General features: G+C 40.5%; 2 protein-coding genes across 6 annotated transcripts; both read left to right on the forward strand.

Annotated features, from left to right (window-relative positions):
- The first annotated feature begins 1,204 nt into the window (after positions 1 to 1,204).
- LOC103511690 lies at positions 1,205 to 5,456 on the forward strand. Its single transcript, XM_026825383.1, has 7 exons — positions 1,205 to 1,349; positions 1,478 to 1,731; positions 2,389 to 2,695; positions 3,179 to 3,268; positions 3,333 to 3,465; positions 4,040 to 4,126; positions 5,270 to 5,456. Exons 2-7 carry the CDS (start codon positions 1,615 to 1,617, stop codon positions 5,454 to 5,456), a joined length of 921 nt encoding a protein of 306 aa, XP_026681184.1. The 5' UTR covers positions 1,205 to 1,349; positions 1,478 to 1,614.
- LOC103511685 (glycine-rich protein 2-like) lies at positions 3,331 to 6,535 on the forward strand. Of its 5 annotated transcripts, none has more exons than XM_026825386.1 (5): positions 3,331 to 3,465; positions 5,270 to 5,496; positions 5,869 to 6,058; positions 6,098 to 6,208; positions 6,316 to 6,535. In XM_026825386.1, exons 3-5 carry the CDS (start codon positions 5,869 to 5,871, stop codon positions 6,384 to 6,386), a joined length of 372 nt encoding a protein of 123 aa, XP_026681187.1. In that variant the 5' UTR covers positions 3,331 to 3,465; positions 5,270 to 5,496; the 3' UTR covers positions 6,387 to 6,535. The 5 variants fall into 5 exon arrangements, with proteins under 5 accessions (XP_026681187.1, XP_017300571.1, XP_008474638.1 ...); XM_017445082.2 differs by having other exon boundaries at positions 6,098 to 6,130; positions 6,217 to 6,535; XM_008476416.3 differs by having other exon boundaries at positions 5,869 to 6,208.
- Positions 6,536 to 18,791: the final 12,256 nt, after the last annotated feature.

The raw sequence follows: 18,791 nt of genomic DNA on the forward strand, positions 1-18,791 counted from the left end.
GGCCAATGGTAAGACAGCGCACCAACCCATATTTTGCCAACCACGAAATTTCAACGCAAGGCCAACAATTACCCAACCTAAAATGTTGTTAGGGTACCCTTTGAGCATTCAGGGATGTTCAGACCAACGTTAGTTTCGAACCATCAACGTCCTTATCCGAAGTCTATCGAGCCAACCACACTGAGGTCGGTAGCGGAATTATTTCCATAACGCTCGCTCATCCCTACCCCCCCTCCCTCCTTATTGTTATTGTCATTGTCACCCAATATTGAAATATAAATAACAATAATTACACCACCTGTACTAACTGTTATGATCATCTCTTCGTGTCTTAGGTGGTAGCGGAATTATTTCCATAACGCTCGCTCATCCCTATCCCCCCTCCCTCCTTGTTGTCATTGTCATTGTCACCCAATATTGAAATATAAATAACAATAATTACACCACCTGTACTAACTGTTATGATCATCTCTTCGTGTCTTAGGTCCTTGTTAGCCCCAGGTGGTAGCTCAGAGAACGTTGGTCTCGTAATCCGGATGTCTGGGGTTCGAGTCCCTGTAGTGACATGAAAATTTGGAAGCGTCACGTCAGTTGGAGGTGGAGAACTGTAAAGTAAAATGTTTCGTGCAAAATTTGGCCTTGGCCATTTTAACATTGGTTTATGGCAAAAATGTGTTAAAAGTCAAAATTTACACAATGATGCACAAGACGGGTTTACTAACTTGGAATATCCTCAAGGAATTCAGTCCTGGATCGACTGTGGAATACCTGGGTTTATACTAATGATCAGCAACCAGAACCACAAAGGGTCGTAGAGGCCACAGGTAATAATGGGTTGTAGCAATGAATGTTTAAGGAACGGCTTATGCACCTAAAATTTTATCAATTAGTAAATTAAATACCATTATTACCATTTCCTAGGTAGGAATTGACCCATTTTATTATTATTTTTCCCCTATAATTCCAGTCGGTAGGTACTGAAGATGTGCTTTGGAAAACATTTGTTGCTTTCGGTTTAATGGGATCTGAGCCTGGAGAGGGCTTCTCATTTTCGTTTTGTTTTTCTCTTGGCCACAACAGCCAAATAGTTTAACATATCTCCAAGCTCTATCAGTTTCATAGGTGCGAAAGTGCTGTACTGTGTTGTAGATAGAAGTTCAAAGGTCCATTGCTTGTTGCTTTCGGTTTAATGGGATCTGAGCCTGGAGAGGGCTTCTCATTTTCGTTTTGTTTTTCTCTTGGCTACAACAGCCCAATAGTTTAACATATCTCCAAGCTCTATCAGTTTCATAGGTGCGAAAGTGCTGTACTGTGTTGTAGATAGAAGTTCAAAGGTCCATTGTGTCTAGGTATTATTAAATCTTTGTATTCTTTTGTAATTAGAAAATCAATTTTCATTAACTTGCTTACGTGTAATAATTAATAATCGTTGGGTCCAGGACTTATTTTTATTTATTTTTTACTTCTACGTATGTAGGTAAATAGGTAGATGTCGGAACAATACTTCCCTATTTCCTACTTTATCGATCTTGAACATTTCATAGGATAAGTTCTAAATGACCTTCATTAAAAGGTAACGAACAACGGAAAGTCGTGTAATTTTCTGAGAAAGCAATGAGCAATTCCGACGAGCAAAGGCAAAGAGGAAGTGGTGTTATCAAAGAAAATACTAGTAGTATGATTCTTGTGGACTCCAGTGATACAGAGAAGCTGAAAACTAATCCGCATTTGGTAAGTTTTTTTTATGAGGTTTGATAGAGGAAACTAACAACGGAGGTCCTATCGCCTTGAAATCTAAGAGAGAAGGAGGACAGGATAGGAGAAAGCTAACCGTTTTAAAAACAAACCTTGCGTATTTATAATATAATAAAAGAGTAAACCCTGACTCATTCATTCATAATCAACGCACAGCCGAAACGGCTGGTTTAGAATAAAATTCGCCCCGCACGGGAATCCCACCCGCGAGCTACGCATAGCGCTTACAAGGCAGCCGCGTTACGTTCCAAACTAACAAGGCTGGCTCATTCTTCTGATCATCTGATTAGAAAACTTCATCTTGCGTATTTAGAATAAAATTCGCCCCGCACGGGAATCGCACCCACGATCTACGCATAGCGCTTACAAGGCAGCCGCGTTACGTTCCAAACTAACAAGGCTGGCTCATTCTTCTGATCATCTGATTAGAAAACTTCAAGATGATTTGATCTATTGTAATCCTGTACGTCATCTCAAGACGGACTATTTAGGAGGGCGGGAATTCATTTTTCTTCTTTACTATTAGGCCAGACTACGAAAATTTGAAGTTTTCCCCCCTCGACAAACTGCTGGATATGGCCCTGTCTCAAGATCTCCCTTCATGTAACCGTTGTAACCCAATATGTCTCGCAGGAAATCTTACACAATGCAGACCTGAATTTCGTCAAGGACGAATCAAGTTCACCTTCCAGCTCCACTCTCATCTCCAGTCAATGTCTCCCCTCCAGTATGACGTCAGGTCAAATCTCCAGTTCCACACTAACCGTCCTCCATCCAATGGAGTACTGCTATCCACCTCCTCCCCTAAGTCTTCCCGTCCTAGTGGAGCAATCCCTGGTGAAATACGAGACTCCAAACACGGTCACCTCCACAGCACCAACCCCCTATAGTGGAGCAAACACGACGAGATGTCACAGGAAAATATCCGACTCCGAAAGAGGTGAGTTGGGGAAAACTTTTGCAATATTGGGGAGAAAAGTTTCCCAAGGTCGTCACCCCCTTGGGAAATTTTCTCAAACAAAACATCTTGAAAGAGAGAATTTTTTCCGAAATTCCTTGGTGAAATATTTTACTTGAATTCTCAGTTTGAAGTGTAGACTCTATTTACTGGAGAATGTAGAGGTTAGGGATGATTTTATTTATCAAAGGTCAGATGAAGCTAAAAGCGTAGCTCAACTTCTGTTGACCTTTTATTTGTGCATAGCTTTCCTTAAGCTGTGTCCACACATACTCGATCCCGTCGATTGACACTGGAACCGTGCACTAGGTACCTTGACAACAGAGATTCACTTCGTCGATCGACTATGTGTGGACACAGCTTTAAACTCTTGGAAAAAGAGCTCAAAATTTTCATAGGTAGTTCAGTCCATTTGGACTTTTGTATTCGTCTTGTATAGTAGGGACGTTTACTTTTTTCCCTCAGATTACAAAAAGACTGCTTGTGATCGAGAAAGAACACGGATGCGAGATATGAACCGGGCCTTTGATCTTCTGAGGAACAGACTACCGATTGGCTTCAGTCCATTTGGACTTTTATATTCGTCTTGTATAGTAGGGACGTTTACTTTTTCCCCCAGATTACAAAAAGACTGCTTGTGATCGAGAAAGAACACGGATGCGAGATATGAACCGGGCCTTTGATCTTCTGAGGAACAGACTACCACCTTGCAAACCACCCGGCAAGAAATTGTCCAAGATTGAGTCCTTGAGGTAAGTTCTGATTAAGTCCTTAAGGTAGATTCTTAGAAGCTTAAGCCATCCTTTAGGGCTGTTTGCCCCTAAAGGATGTCTCAGATTGGGCTTTTTGTATATGGAGTTAAGCTGTGAGTAAGTTCCCTGCCCCTAAGAACACATCAGCGTTGGATAGTGGTTGTGTGGAAGAACTCCTTTAGGAGAATCCTATCACTTTAAATAAAGCGAAAAGCGACAATAAGTACCAATTCCTGCATGAGAAACTAGAAGTTTGGAATGAAAAGTCCTTCGAAAGGTGCCCCCTGATCCGAATTTCAGAAGAACATTAAAAGTGTTTCTAACTCTCTAACCGTGAATATTCTACGTTTTCTTGGTTGGAGAAATAGCTGAAATAGTTCCACAGACACGCAGCGGTAGTTCAATAAAATATCCAGGAATATTTAATTCAACTCTACTATATTTATTTAATAAAGTCATGAATTCATCTAACGTTCCGCTATACAGTTAGAAGGTGCGTGCAAGTCTAGAAACTTTCAAGATATAAATATTTATAAAGAAACTTTCAGGCTAGAAATATGAATTTTATGTGCAGGTTAAATGCATTCGTTGGGTACGTGGTAAATATAGCAAGATGGCATGCGACCATGTCGAGACTGAGAACCATTATGCCATGGTATGTGTTTGTGGAACTTTAGGACCAAATAGTGAATACGTATAGGACTCTAGGTGTGGGATAGAGCAGTGATTCCCAAACTGAAGTCCGCGGCTCCCGAAGGGACCTTGAAGGACTTCGCGACCCCGTGGAAGATCACATAAAATATGGTACATGGGCCGCGGAGCGTTCACAATTGAAGAAAAGGGGCCGCGTAGAAGAAAAAGTTTGGGAAACGCTGGGATAGAGAATTCATGTTGGTGCCCTTAGCACTCGTCTTTCTGGAATGATTTCTGAATTTCTCCGATAATTATCATGTTACCGTGTGTCCGGCTATCTTGTAGCTTCCGAATTCTTGACGTTCGCGCACCTCCCGGCACATTTGATGCTCCCAGCACACTTCATGCTTTTATCCGTACATTCTCTGATTCTGAGGTCGGAGATTTTTGCAATTTATCCTCGGATTAAGTTTAATCCTAGATTAACCCTAGTAATGTACCTATAGGAAGAACAAGGACTCTGATTGTTTTAGGTATTTTCCCTGAATTTCCGGATTAGTCAACAACAGGTGCCGTACCCCAAAAAATACTTTGAATAATTTCTGCAACAGTAAACTTGCAAAATATTTGCTACATAGAGGTATTTTCCTCTGTAAAAATTAACTTTCCATATGATAAGCACACCAAAATCCTCCATTAATTTCCTTCCCGAGATACTCAGAATACTTCTTAAATCACTTCCATTGTTCCATTGTCCCTCTGAAACTTACCTCATTTCCTCTCTTCACATCCTCTACCGAAACTTGGTAAGTCGGTGCACATTCAATTCAATCGCCCGTCTGTGGCTGAGTGGTCAATAGCACTGACTCTCAACCTGGAGATGCTGGGTTCGAATCTCGGCCGGGGCGGAAATTTTCTGACCGAACTTTTCAGTTCCTAGATAGGCATGGATGTAAAAAGAATGTGCCTTGAAGTAATGTGAAAGCGGTCCCAAGGTACAATCTTTGCCATTTTTTTTTTTTTTTTTTTTCGTTTCCCACCGGCACATTTGATGCTCCCAGCTCCCAGCACACTTCATGCTTTTATCCGTGCATTCTCTGATTCTGAGCTCGGAGATTTTTGCAATTTATCCTCGGATTAAGTTGTTCCTTCTTTCTTCTTCTTTTCTCAGAATGGCCATCCGCTACATCCGACATCTGCAGTGTCTCCTCGAGTACGGGCCAGAGTACGAGACCATTCTGTATTCCTCGAGAAGCGTTGTGCCATCCTCCACCAACACCTCGTATGTTTACCCACTCGGTAACGAAATGGAAGCTGTGCATTACAACCAGAGCAATATCGTCAACTATAACTTGTGACGGAAACTTTGGTAGTTAGCTGATGGGATGACCGTTTTAGGTAAGAAAAATTTCCCATTTTTTTTTAAAGATGAGTGTTCCACCGCCGTTTTTATTTCGTAGCAATGAAACAACTGCTACATTAGACGCATGTGGCCTGTGTCGAAAACTTTGGTGGTTAGCTGATGGGATGACCGTTTTAGGTAAGAAAAAATTCCTTTTTTTTTAGATGAGTGTTCCACCGCCGCTTTTATTTCGTAGCAATGAAACAACTGCTACATTAGACGCATGTGGCCTGTGTCGTAGCATGACCATCCCGTAGTATGCGAGAAGAGATTCCTAATGAATGTCGGAATTTATCAATTTATTCCTCATTCCTTTGAGAGGATAGGCATGTATAACTAGGTAACTAATAATGTACTTATTCTTTCAGATGACAGTTGTGTTGACTGTGGTAGCGCTATTGGGCAGTGGACTCAGTATGCCCAACGGTAAATGGGAAGGCAATCAGTGGCAAGAAGGCTCTCTAATGTCCTCTAGATTTAGAAGAGAAGCTTCCGGCTTTGGCAACGGGGGACAAGGTGGCTTTGGAGGTGGACAGGGTGGTTTTGGAGGTGGACAAGGTGGTTTTGGAGGTGGACAAGGTCGTTTTGGTGGACAAGGTCGTTTTGGAGGTGGACAAGGCGGTTTTGGAGGTGGATCTGGAGGCTACGGGATTAAGAACTGGTACAATACGCCCGAGGGATGGGGTTACGACGCCACCTATCCTGGAGGTGAAAAGGTGGACAAAGCGGCTTCGGAGGTGGATCTGGAGGCTACGGGATTAAGAACTGGTACAATACGCCCGAGGGATGGGGTTACGACGCCACCTATCCTGGAGGTGAAACTCATTTCCATTCCAAGCGTGGAGGTGGTGGACAGAGAGGAGGATTTGGAGGTGGCTCTTATTGATTGGCTTAGGTACTCTCTCCCCTCTCTCACACCACACGTGGGTACTTACATAGCACAGAAAGTTACTCAATACGTAATAAACGTACCTACACATGTAGCTACCTATGCGGAGAAGAGAAAATTGCTGTATTCCTTATACTCGTGACCTAGAAAGAACTGAACGTTGCATAATTATAATTTTACAAGTTGAAATGTAAATGCACTTACCTATCCTATGTATACCTATACCTTAACGTACCTGTTATAAAACTTGGAAAATATTTATGCTTCCATACACACCATCTTCTCACATAGGTTTCTTACATCCGACGACACCGAAGCGAATACAATAGTCCGTCCACTACACCTTTTATTATTACTATTGTAATTTAATAAAAGAAGGACGGACTAAAAAGAAGAGAGGGAGAATAATGAATAGGATAAAGAGAAGTTGAGAATCATAAGGAGAAGAGGGAGGAGAATGGATACGAGCTCAATAAAATTTATAAATTGACTTGTACTCGAACCACCAACCTCTAGATTAGAGGTCCACCAACCACTACACCACTGAGCACTGAGGCTGGCTTTATACAGGGCGCGCCAGAAGGAGCCGTTGTGAGTGTTTTTCTGGCGCACCCTGTATAGGTATTCATTATTTTACATATTTTATACCTGTGTACCTACATAAATGTATCGAATCTAAATGGAGTAGTGGAGTACTTAGTTAAAAAGGACTAATAAAATGAATACATAATGAAAATCCTTCGTATGTATACATATTTATACGAAGGTTTTTAATATAACAAAGACGACCAAGTGTTTGGAAGTTCCAGGTTGTATTTAAGGACTCGTCAAGTTATCAGGAAGATAAGAATTTGACGTACCTATGTGTTTGACAGCTCCCTTCTTAAATCATATGAGGAAATGAAAAGTCCGTGAATTTTCTCGGAATACACAAACAGCACAAAACTTACTCAAAATAAATGTCTTTATGAGCTTTTATTTAACTTGAAAACTCGGCTTAAGGTGGCGTTCCGATCCTAGCTGCCGGGCAGCGCTGCCCGGCAGCGCTGCCGAGCTGTGCGGCCGCTGCCTACTGCTTCCTATGTATTCTTATGAAGTACTTTCCGAACCAAGCTGTATACCTACCTATACCTTAACGTACCTGTTATAAAACTTGGAAAATATTTATGCTTCCATACACACCATCTTCTCACATAGGTTTCTTACATCCTACCTTAACGTACCTGTTATAAAACTTGGAAAATATAACTTATGCTTCCATACACACCATCTTCTCACATAGGTTTCTTACATCCATTAGGCACTGATAAAATTAATTCTTTTTGCTTACGTAGGATGAAATTTCTATGCAACTTTATGTAAAGCACGTGTTTTTATTTAGTATTTGACTTTATGCTGTCCTTAATTTTATTGTCTTGATAACATAATTGTATTGTAAAATACTTGTAACTTCCCAAGAATCCAAGTTTTAAGATTACCTAACTAATAAAAAAGCATTTGAGATAATATTTTCATTGCGTTTAATCTATGCCTTCTGTTTCATTATTTTATACGTCAGAAATGCAGTACCTAGCTTACGTAACCAGCGCAGCGGTTAATGCACTGTCCCCCGACAGATCACTGAAGTTAGTCAACGTCGTGCATGGTTTGTGTCTTTCCCAAGAACCCAAGTTTTAAGATTACCTAACTAATAAAAAAGCATTTGAGATAATTTTCATTGCGTCTAATCTATGCCTTCTATTTCATTATTTTATGCGTCAGAAATGCAGTACCTACCTAGCTTACGTAACCAGCGCAGCGGTTAATGCACTGTCCCCCGACAGATCACTGAAGTTAGTCAACGTCGTGCATGGTTTGTGTCTGGATGGGTGACAGTGCGATATCATATGCTACTCGTATTTTGAAGTGTGCTCCTTAATTTGATGACTTTTTCCAGTAAGGTCTACATTTCAGTGAGCTATACGAGTACCTAGTAGTTTACATAAATAAGACGTTAAAGGTAGAAATACACTACTATCAGTTGACGTGACGAGACAGCAGTGTGTTTCTACCGTTAGAGTACCTACCTAAGTGCGTAATTGTCATTGTTTATGTCCCATTATGTGTCACCAAGTCACTATAACTCACTAGAGTTCACTACACATACTCAATTATTTTATTTGTGAAAGTAGTTACCTGTGGCTATGGGTAATATTAGAGTGTACATTCTGTACATACCTATTTACCTATGTAAATATGGGTAGGTAATGTTGAGTGATAAGAAATTGGAAGATAAGAATTGGAACATAACATGTACCTATCGCAATAAAAATGCAGGTATTGTGAACAAGTACGTAATTGTGTTTTTGATTCATTCATAACAAGAGAAACCTTTAAGCTCATTGATATTTAGGCGTTTCACTACACAGGCAACTGCAGCATGGGTCTTGTTTGTTGTTGCTGTCGTGAATGTGAATCATGCAGTGTTTGCACCTTGCAAATCAACAATTTAGGTACCTAATCATAAGGCGTTTCACTACACAGGCAACTGCATGGGTCTTGGTTGTTGTTGCTGTCGTGAATGTGAATCATGCAGTGTTTGCACCTTGCAAATCAACAATCTAAGTACCTAATCATATCAGATATATCAGTCATAGGTAGGTACTGTTACTGTCATGAATTCATTAATGTCATTATACATACCTACTCTCATTATGCATATGTCTCATACCATGAAACTTTGCTTCAAAATCCTCAACTGGAGGTAAACTCTTTTGGTACTGTCATGAATTCATTAATGTCATTATACATACCTATACTCTCATTATATATGCATATGTCTCATACCATGAAACTTTGCTTCAAAATCCTCAACTGGAGGTAAACTCTTTTTACTCTTTTATTAACCCTTTATTTTTTAAGGGGTAAGTACTTTCCGTACTTTGTCAAAGGTTGAGAACGACTGCCATGTTGCCAGATTCCAGTGTTGCCATCACTCAAAGGTCGTTGACTGGAAGTACCTAGTATGAAAATGTAAATATCAGCGTTTCTTGTCAGTCTCTTCCAGGCTTCCCTATTGTGTAGGTACCTCATCATGTCCTGATAATTTTTTTTTCTCAGGCAGGTCTTCGTTTCACACGATCTTTCTACCTTTTCTTCAGGCTACAGGAGCAGACAGATAGACAGACAGACGACACCGAAACGAATACAATAGTCCGTCCACTATACCTTTTATTATTATACTATTGTAATTTAATAAAGGAAGGACGGACTAAAAAGAAGAGAGGGAGAATAATGAATAGGATAAAGAGAAGTTGAGAATCATAAGGAGAAGAGGGAGGAGAATGGATAGGGCTGTTTGCCCCTAAAGGATGTCTCAGATTGGGCTTTTTGTGTATGGAGTTAAGCTGGGAGTAAGTTCCCTGCCCCTAAGAACACATCAGCGTTGGATAGTGGTTGTGTGGAAGAACTCCTTTAGGAGAATCCTATCACTTTAAATAAAGCGAAAAGCGACAATAAGTACCAATTCCTGCATGAGAAACTAGAAGTTTGGAATGAAAAGTCCTTCGAAAGGTGCCCCCTGATAAAGACCAATTCCTGCATAGGAAACTAGAAGTTTGGAATGAAAAGTCCTTCGAAAGGTGCCCCCTGATTCGAATTTCAGCAGAATATCAAAAGTGTCTCTAACTCTCTAACCGTGAATATTCTACGTTTTCTTGGAGAAATAGCTGAAATAGTTTCACAGACACGCAGCGATAGTTCAATAAAATATCCAGGAATATTTAATATAAGAAAATGATGAATTCTCATCTACCTATTGATGGAGATGTCAAAATATCCTTCTCTGTTGGTGGAGATGCCATCATCACTTTTTGTCACGTACCTACCTACTTACCTAGCACTAATGTTAGTTAATAAAGTACCCTTGCTTGTTTGTACCTTTAATTTCTATTGATGGAGATGTCAAAATATCCTTCTCTGTTGGTGGAGATGACATCATCACTTTTTGTCACGTACCTACCTACTTACCTAGCACTAATGTTAGTTAATAAAGTACCCTTGCTTGTTTGTACCTTTAATTTCGTTGGACTCCGCTATTGGTCGAGCTAGGTACCTAGGTTTAGGTTAGGTTTAATTTAAGGTGCCTACCTAATTTTACCAATTTCCCGGAGCACACACAATCTCAAATTGCACAAAAAATTTCATGGGAATCAAACGTTCTAATGATGAGAAGCCATTAGATTTTTCTAATGTGCAGACAGCAGAGGTTGAGAATCCGGATTTCTAAAGCACATGCCCTCTACACCCTAGCCCTGAGTCGCCCACACCCAAACCAAGATGGATTTACCCTTATTTTTCTAATAATACGCTAAGGGTACCTAACTCGTCACATCAGGTACTAGAGGAGGGGATTCCACAAAAGAACCTTGCGTTAGGTTGCATAGATAGTGAACCAAACAAGTGTATTTCGTCGCTTGAGGAGCGATTTTGGTGATTTTTTCAAATATGTACCCTGAAATGTTTCTACATAGGTAGTTTAGTTAGTACGACGTAGCTTATAGTTATTATAGTAAGTAATATCTAATGGTATCTAGTTGGTTGAAAAGTTGAAATAATAAGACTGTAAATAATTACACAGTGCAGGGAACTGTTAAGAACGGTAATGTACCCTGAAATGTTTCTACATAGTTTAGTACGTAGCTTATAGTTATTATAGTAATATCTAATGGTATCTAGTTGGTTGAAAAGTTGAAATAATAAGACTGTAAATAATTACACAGTGCAGGGAACTGTTAAGAACGGAGGTCTTATCGTCCCGACATCGAAGAGAGAAAGACTGGATAGGAGAAAGCCAGTTGTTCTGAGAACGAACGTTACCTATTAAGAGAAGGGCCCGAAAAGGAATCAAAAAACCATGCTAGTCCCTGCTAGTCAAGAAACCATGCTAGTCCCTGATGCTTACAAGGCAGTCGTGACCTTCCATGCTAATTAGGCTGGATTCGGTGGTTTGAATAAGAAACCATGCTAGTCCCTGATGCTTACAAGGCAGTCGTGACCTTCCATGCTAATTAGGCTGGATTCGGTGGTTTGAATCAGACCAATATACTGCCAATGAACATCGGAGTGAGTAAAGTTATGTTTAGGATTTTTAGCCTCACAAGTGACGAATGGTGATCTCTGGTCGAGATTTCTCTAATGGTTTTCATTTCAACCTATCCCAAAAACATATGGTTCTGTAAACAGATGATTCCCATTAGGAGGGTAGGAGATTCCATAATGATCAGTGAAGCATGTGTAATGAGATCCTGTCAATTTGTATCATGTGTGCTTGAACTGACGGGGAACGAATTGGAAATCGGGAGCCCTGGACCATGTGTGTTCGGTCTGACCATTGTCAGGGCAATATTTTGGGAGTGGAATTGGAAGCTTCAGGAGTGAGTCTTGAATAGCCAACATTATTTGACCAATCCATAAAGCATAGATGAGGTATTGAGATAAATAAGTAGCAAAAATCGAATGGGAGACCCTCTAAGTTGGAAATCCACATATTAGAGGAATCCTCCATAGTCCATAGTCTTCTCCGAGTGTGTCTTAAACAGGCAACACAATTTGACCAATCCATTTGTAGCATTGATGAATGTCTGACTGACGTTAAACAGGGAGTAGACCAGCTGACGATAAACGCCGACCCCGTCTGTACGGAAAAAGGCGGAAAAATCGAATGGGAGACCCTCTAAGTTGGAAATCGACATATTAGAGGAATCCTCCATAGTCCATAGTCTTCTCCGAGTGTGTCTTAAATAGCCAACACAATTTGACCAATCCATATGTAGCATTGATGAATGTCTGACTGACGTTAAACAGGGAGTAGACCAGCTGACGATAAACGCCGACCCCGTCTGTACGGAAAAAGGCGAAGAAAAAGATATATGGCATAGATGTGGTTTATATTGAGGTAAGCAGCAAAAAATCGGACGGACTAGTCGGGTGACCCTTTAGAAGTTCGCTTCATAAGACCTTGTTTAGACTGCGGGAGTAAAGGGACTTTTCAGTCTCTTTCTGGCAGTATAAGCGGGGCATATTCTATTCTTTAGAAGTCCACGACCCTTAGGTTAGTCGACTTGATCATGGCTCAGACAAGTTGCTATAGCCTCCATGGTCTTTGTCCTCTCTCCGTCTCCTCACAAATACCTGACATCTCCTCAACTGGCGAGTCGTAACTTCTGCGCTCATTATTCGGACAAGCCGCTGACAGTGGACAACCCAGCCTCACAAATCAAAACAAGAACATAAAACATTTTGTCAGTTGATGAGCTGAGTTCTCGGGATTCTAAGCTCGGAGTTTAGAAGAGCTCTAACTCGAAACATGAACACAGAAGCTACTGGAGCTCTGAACTTGTAGGATGAGAGATGGTTTGGGACGATTTTTGAACTCGGGTCAAAACTTGTAGGATGAGAGATGGTTTGGGACGATTTTTGAACTCGGGTCACCGTTGATCACGTAATGTTAAGTACTTATGATTCCTCCTTAACAAAAGCAGTCTCCTTACCTTAGCCTCCTTGACTTCTAAACGGTTAAGGAGGCATGATACAATGTTAAGTACTTATGATTCCTCCTTAACAAAAGCAGTCTCCTTACCTTAGCCTCCTTGACTTCTAAACGGTTAAGGAGGCATGATAAATCGCGGGTTCGATTCCCGCCCGGGGCGGATTTTATTCTGAAGGGATAGGGTTCGTTTTCGCAACGGCTGGCTTTCTTCTATACCTTCTTCCTTCTCTTTTTGATTTCGGGACAATAAGACTCCAGCAGTTACAATTCCCTCTGTCAAACTGCTGAGGGTAGGGTTACCAGACAAATTTCAAAAGGAGGACATTTTGGCTAAAAAAGGCGGACATTTCAACCAAAAGGAGGACGCAGAAAATAATCAACACAAAAACACCAGTATTATAATAACTTTAATAAGTAACATGATTTTTTTTTTAATCTATGTACAGTGTACCTACATACCTAACACCTATTTATATAATACCTACTGAATGTACGTACATTGTACATGGACATAACTGCACAAAAATTGGATTTATGCTTTGAGTCCTGATGTCCTCTTCTCAACGGAAAATGATACATTACGTAATTTAGGTTTTTGAGGCCGAAACTTCAGAAAGGCGGACATTTTGCTACTCGTATATTTTAAAAAGGCGGGCGGACCGCTGAGGGTAGGGTTACCAGACAAATTTCAAAAGGAGGACATTTTGGCTAAAAAAGGCGGACATTTCAACCAAAAAGAGGACGCAGAAAATAATCAACACAAAAACACCAGTATTATAATAACTTTAATAAGTAACATGAATTTTTTTTTTAATCTATGTACAGTGTACCTACATACCTAACACCTATTTATATAGTACCTACTGAATGTACGTACATTGTAAATGGACATAACTGCACAAAAATTGGATTTATGCTTTGAGTCCTGATGTCCTCTTCTTAACGGAAAACGATACATTACGTAATTTAGGTTTTTGAGGCCGAAACTTCAGAAAGGCGGACATTTTGCTACTCGTATATTTTAAAAAGGCGGGCGGACGGAGGACAAACGTATAAAAAGGAGGACATGTCCGCCGAAAATTGGACGTCTGGTGAGCCTAGCTGAGGGGGATTGAGGCAATTGCCAGGAGGTGCCCCCTTCAAAATGCCCCAACAGCTAGGATTGATCGAAGGAGGGTTCTTATGGTGATATGGTGATTTATTGTTAGCCTTATCTGTGGTATTGATATTGATCAGTGAATTGATAAGGAAGCCTTTTAGAAGCTGACTAAAACATTATCACACTTATAAATCTCATATAAGTAGATAGGATCCTCAACAACATCCGTGGCTGTTTGAACACTGGGGCTGAAAATGAAAACAGTTTGTTCAATTTATAGTCGGAATTAGTCTATGCTTGTGAGGACTTGAATGAGTCTTATATACAATTTTCTACTTTCAAAGTCGTACTTTAAACTGTTCTTCACGACTGAAAGGACCCATGTATATGTATAAGTCATCAATCTCGATGATAAGCGTCTATTGAACCTTATTAAATTTATGACGGGAGCATATCAGATTGATATGGAATCTAAGGTATACAATTTTCTACTTTCAAAGTCGTACTTTAAACTGTTCTTCACGACTGAAAGGACCCATGTATAAGTCATCAATCTCGATGATAAGCGTCTATTGAACCTTATTAAATTTATGACGGGAGCATATCAGATTGATATGGAATCTAAAAGTAACTGCCAAGGCAAATAAACATTACCTATCAAAAATTCTCAGACCTGTTCATGCTTTATTGAGTTAACAAAACAAACAAGGCCCGTACCTACTAGAAATATTATTTTGGGGTAAATAAGATAAAACATTATCACGAGATGATGCCAAGCAACATGTGGTTGATGATAGATGGGTGATGTTTGGGGACATCTCATATGAGATATGCTATTCTGCTGGCTATTTCGGAATGATCTAGCTTGTGAAGATGATTATTGAGAAGCTGGTTGAAATACCAGCGATACAGGTAAGGTGGCTCTCGCTCGACCCCGTTAGCTACGTTCCACTTGGGCAAGATTTACCGCGCGGTACGTCAGGCTGCAAAAGCCGCTAAAAGGAAATATACCATATACCGGCACGTTTCCGCCCACGTAGTATAAGTGGAAACGTAGCTTTAGACGGAACAATGATACAGGTAAGGTGGCTCTCGCTCGACCCCGTTAGCTACGTTCCACTTGGGCAACATTTGCCGCGCGGCACGTCAGGCTGCAAAAGCCGCTAAAAGGAAATATACCAGCACGTTTCCGCCCACGTAGTATAAGTGGAAACGTAGCTTTACACGGAACAACATATTATCATCAACATCTGAGTGTTTTGACACTGAATCTCTTAGGGTGCAGACTGCAGTTTTCATTGAGCTGGTGGATTTTTGGGTAGGTTCGGTGAGCTTTGACGGAACAACATATTATCATCAATATCTGAGTGTTTTGACACTGAATCTCTTAGGGTGCAGACTGCAGTTTTCATTGAGCTGGTGGATTTTTGGGTAGGTTCGGTGAGCTTTTATCTGAAATTGAATGAACGAATTACAAGTTAGTGCGTCAAAAGCTCAAAAGTTGATAACAATAATAACTCATATCTAATTCACCTGAATTAGGTATGCACACTAAGAAACATTCGCTGAACGCATGATAGACACTGCTCCACCTGAACCTTCTGAGGTCATTTTTCCAAGAGGTTTGACAAAGGGAACTGTAAATACGAAGGTCTTACCGTCCCGAAATCGAAGAGAAAAGCAGGACAGGATAGGAGACAGCCAGCCGTTTCGAGAACGAGCGTTATCTGTTTACGATAAAATTCGCCCCGACCGGGAAGCAAACCCGCGACCTAGCGCTTACAAGGATGTCATACATAGGCTAAATTATCACAAATTCTAGGTATAGGTAACATCTAGAGCAGGGTTGTCCAACCTTAGGGCACCCGAGGGCCGCAAGAGACCAAGGTAGAGAGTTGGCGGGCCGCAAAACCTTTATTCCTTTAGGTCACCCATCCATTTATTGGCGTTGTTCGGCGTAGCTTAACATAGGTGACGCTAAAACCGGTCTGAAATTATCGACTGAAGTGTTATCTGACTTTTTGGTTTTCTGGACAAAATTTGCACCATCACATTCGTGTTCCTGGTAAAAAGACCTTTAATTTGATATATAGGTCGACCAGGTTTGGATAAGTCCTTCTATGGGAACAGACAGATAGACAGACAGACGACACCGAAGCGAATACAATAGTCCGTCCACTACACCTTTTATTATTACTATTGTAATTTAATAAACATTCATTAGGAAAGCAAAGTTATGTGAAAGAAACAAAGTCAAAAATCGTCTAGTTAAACCTTGGAGGGTAGGGTTTCTGCCATGCAAGCCCTAGGTCGCAGGTTCGATTTCCACCTGGGGCGAACTTTATGATCAACAGATATGGTTCGTTCTCAGAACGACTGACTTTCTGCTCCTCAATATTACTCAGTACAGTATAGTAGATAATATCTGCTTAGCTACTTTTTTGAAAAAATAGAGGGAACTGTAACTGCTAAGGTCTTATCGTCCTGATATCGAAGAGAGAAGGTAGAGAGGATAGGAAAAAGCCAGCCTTTCCGAGAACGAATATTATCCCATCAGGATAAAATCCGCCCCGGGCGGGAATCGAGCCCGCGGCCTAGTGCTCACAAAGCAGACGCGCTACCAACCAACCTCACTTTAGGCTGGCAGGCTTACTTTAATACTCACCGTCACCCAAGAAATATTTGGTACGCAATACGTATTCAGGCTTTTCTTCTTCTGAAAAGTTTTCATTTTTGCGGTTTTATCGTTTCATTCCGTAATCCCATTCTTTGCATTCCTTGTTTTCAGAATGCTACAGATAAAATTGTGCCGGATATAGTTCACTTTTCACTCAAAAATGCCTCCTAATCCTGACTACTAACAAGATGAAAAGCACTTGGTTTTCATTTGGACAGACCGCCGGATATAGTTTATTTCACTCAAAAATGCCTCCTAATCCTGACTACTAACAAGATGAAAAGCACTTGGTTTTCATCTGGCCAGACTGATGTAGACAATAACTGTCACAAAAAGTATACAGCAGGTAGCATGTACCCATGCCCTGACAATTTTACCAACAGATAGCATACCTAATGGAAAAAAAAGTATTACACTCAATAACTTACCAAAATACTCTTCATGGTTGATACACGGGAAAACTTCTTCAAGAAAATATCAATAACAATCTACTGAACAAGATGGTTTACCACCAAACTATCAAGTTCTCAATTTGCAACTGACGAAAATCGTTCCCGAAAATTTGCAAACGAAAAACTTAATGCCAGTCTGAACATTCAAGTTCACTTTTATATTGAGATCGATGGTATTGTATTAAGACAAAATTAAAGCTGTAAGTCGTGATCCTATTTAGATGTCTGTGCTTACTGAACAAGTTTAAGTACTTGGGCGGCTCTTGGGAATGTGTTATTATTTTCCAATCTGTCTGCACATTAGAAAAATCTAATGGCTTCTCATCATTAGAACGTTTGATTCCCATGAAATTTTTTGTGCAATTTGAGATTGTGTGCTCCGGGAAATTGGTAAAATCAGGTAGGCACCTTAAATTAAACCTAACCTAAACCTAGGTACCTATCTCGACCAATAGCGGAGTCCAACGAAATTAAAGGTACAAACAAGCAAGGGTACTTTATTAACTAACATTAGTGCTAGGTAAGTAGGTACTTTTGAAACGAGGAAAACATGAAAACAAAATTATATCTAGGTAGGTAATGTTGGGGCCAATTATTATACCTACACCGTCCAGACCTGAAGGAAAACATTCGTCAATGTCCGAATTCCGTTTATCTCCACATAAGAAATCAGAAACCAGTGTCCAAGCTGAGAAAACGAAGTTTTAGTTTGAAAATTTGGACCTATAATTTCAACACCTAGAGTTCTATTAAGAACACATTATGGTCAGCTTTGTAAGCGCTAGGCTACGTATTCGATTTCCGCGCGGGGCGGATGTTATACTGAACGGATAATGTTCGTTCTCGGAACGGCTGGCTTTCTCCTATCCTGTCTTCCTTGTCTCTTCGATTTCGGGACGGTAAGACCTTAGCAGTAGCAGTTACAGTTCTCTCTATCAAAACTCTTAAAAAAAATATTTAAAGTGTGGACGTATTTAAGGCGTTAAGAAGATGTCAATTGACTTATTCCATTTAATTGTGGGCTTTAGAACATTGTTGGGTCGAATTTTTAAATGAAGATAAAGTTCCTAGCCTCGGCTGGGATTGAACCACCGTCCTCTGGTTTACCAGGTGAGCTCCTTCAGGTACATAGGTACTGATTTTCTTTAACCACGATCCAATAAACTACGGGCTAAAAAATTTCCGGAGGGACGGGCCCAGCTTGTTCTTCCCTCTTCTCCTTTTTTAAAGGGAAAAAAGTTGAGAGAATGGAAGTGAGGGGGGAGAAAAGCGAGGTAGGCTGAAGAAAAGGTGGAAAGATCGTGTGAAACGAAGACCTGCCTGAGAAAAAAAAAATTATCAGGACATGATCAGGTACCTACACAATAGGGAAGCCTGGAAGGGACTGACAAGAAACGCCGACCCTATGTAAATAGGAAGAATAAGGAATATTTAATCGGGGGCACGGTTGGTCCAGTGGTAACGCGCTTGCTTGCCATGCAGAAGGTCTTGGACAGACTGATGTAGACAATAACTGGCACAAAAAGTATACAGCAGGTAGCATGTACCCATGCCCTGAAAATTTTACCAACAGATAGCATACCTAATGGAAAAAAAGTATTGCACTCAATAACTTACCAAAATACTCTTCATGGTTGATACACGG

This window comes from Diaphorina citri, unplaced genomic scaffold (genome assembly GCF_000475195.1).
Source record: "Diaphorina citri unplaced genomic scaffold, Diaci psyllid genome assembly version 1.1 scaffold740, whole genome shotgun sequence".
In the NCBI taxonomy this organism is placed as follows: Eukaryota; Metazoa; Arthropoda; class Insecta; order Hemiptera; family Psyllidae; genus Diaphorina; species Diaphorina citri.

What these genes read in the sequence shown, in the direction of transcription:
- LOC103511685 (XM_008476413.3), top strand. Translation starts at nt 5,869, where the DNA reads ATGACAGTTGTGTTGACTGTGGTAGCGCTATTGGGCAGTGGACTCAGT. An exon ending in TGGACAAGGCGGTTTTGGAG is followed by an intron (nt 6,131 to 6,216) that starts GTGGATCTGGAG and finishes GGAGGTGAAAAG; the next exon opens with GTGGACAAAGCGGCTTCGGA.
- LOC103511690 (XM_026825383.1), top strand. Translation starts at nt 1,615, where the DNA reads ATGAGCAATTCCGACGAGCAAAGGCAAAGAGGAAGTGGTGTTATCAAA. An exon ending in GAGGAACAGACTACCGATTG is followed by an intron (nt 3,269 to 3,332) that starts GCTTCAGTCCAT and finishes TTTTTCCCCCAG; the next exon opens with ATTACAAAAAGACTGCTTGT. An exon ending in TCCAAGATTGAGTCCTTGAG is followed by an intron (nt 3,466 to 4,039) that starts GTAAGTTCTGAT and finishes TTTTATGTGCAG; the next exon opens with GTTAAATGCATTCGTTGGGT.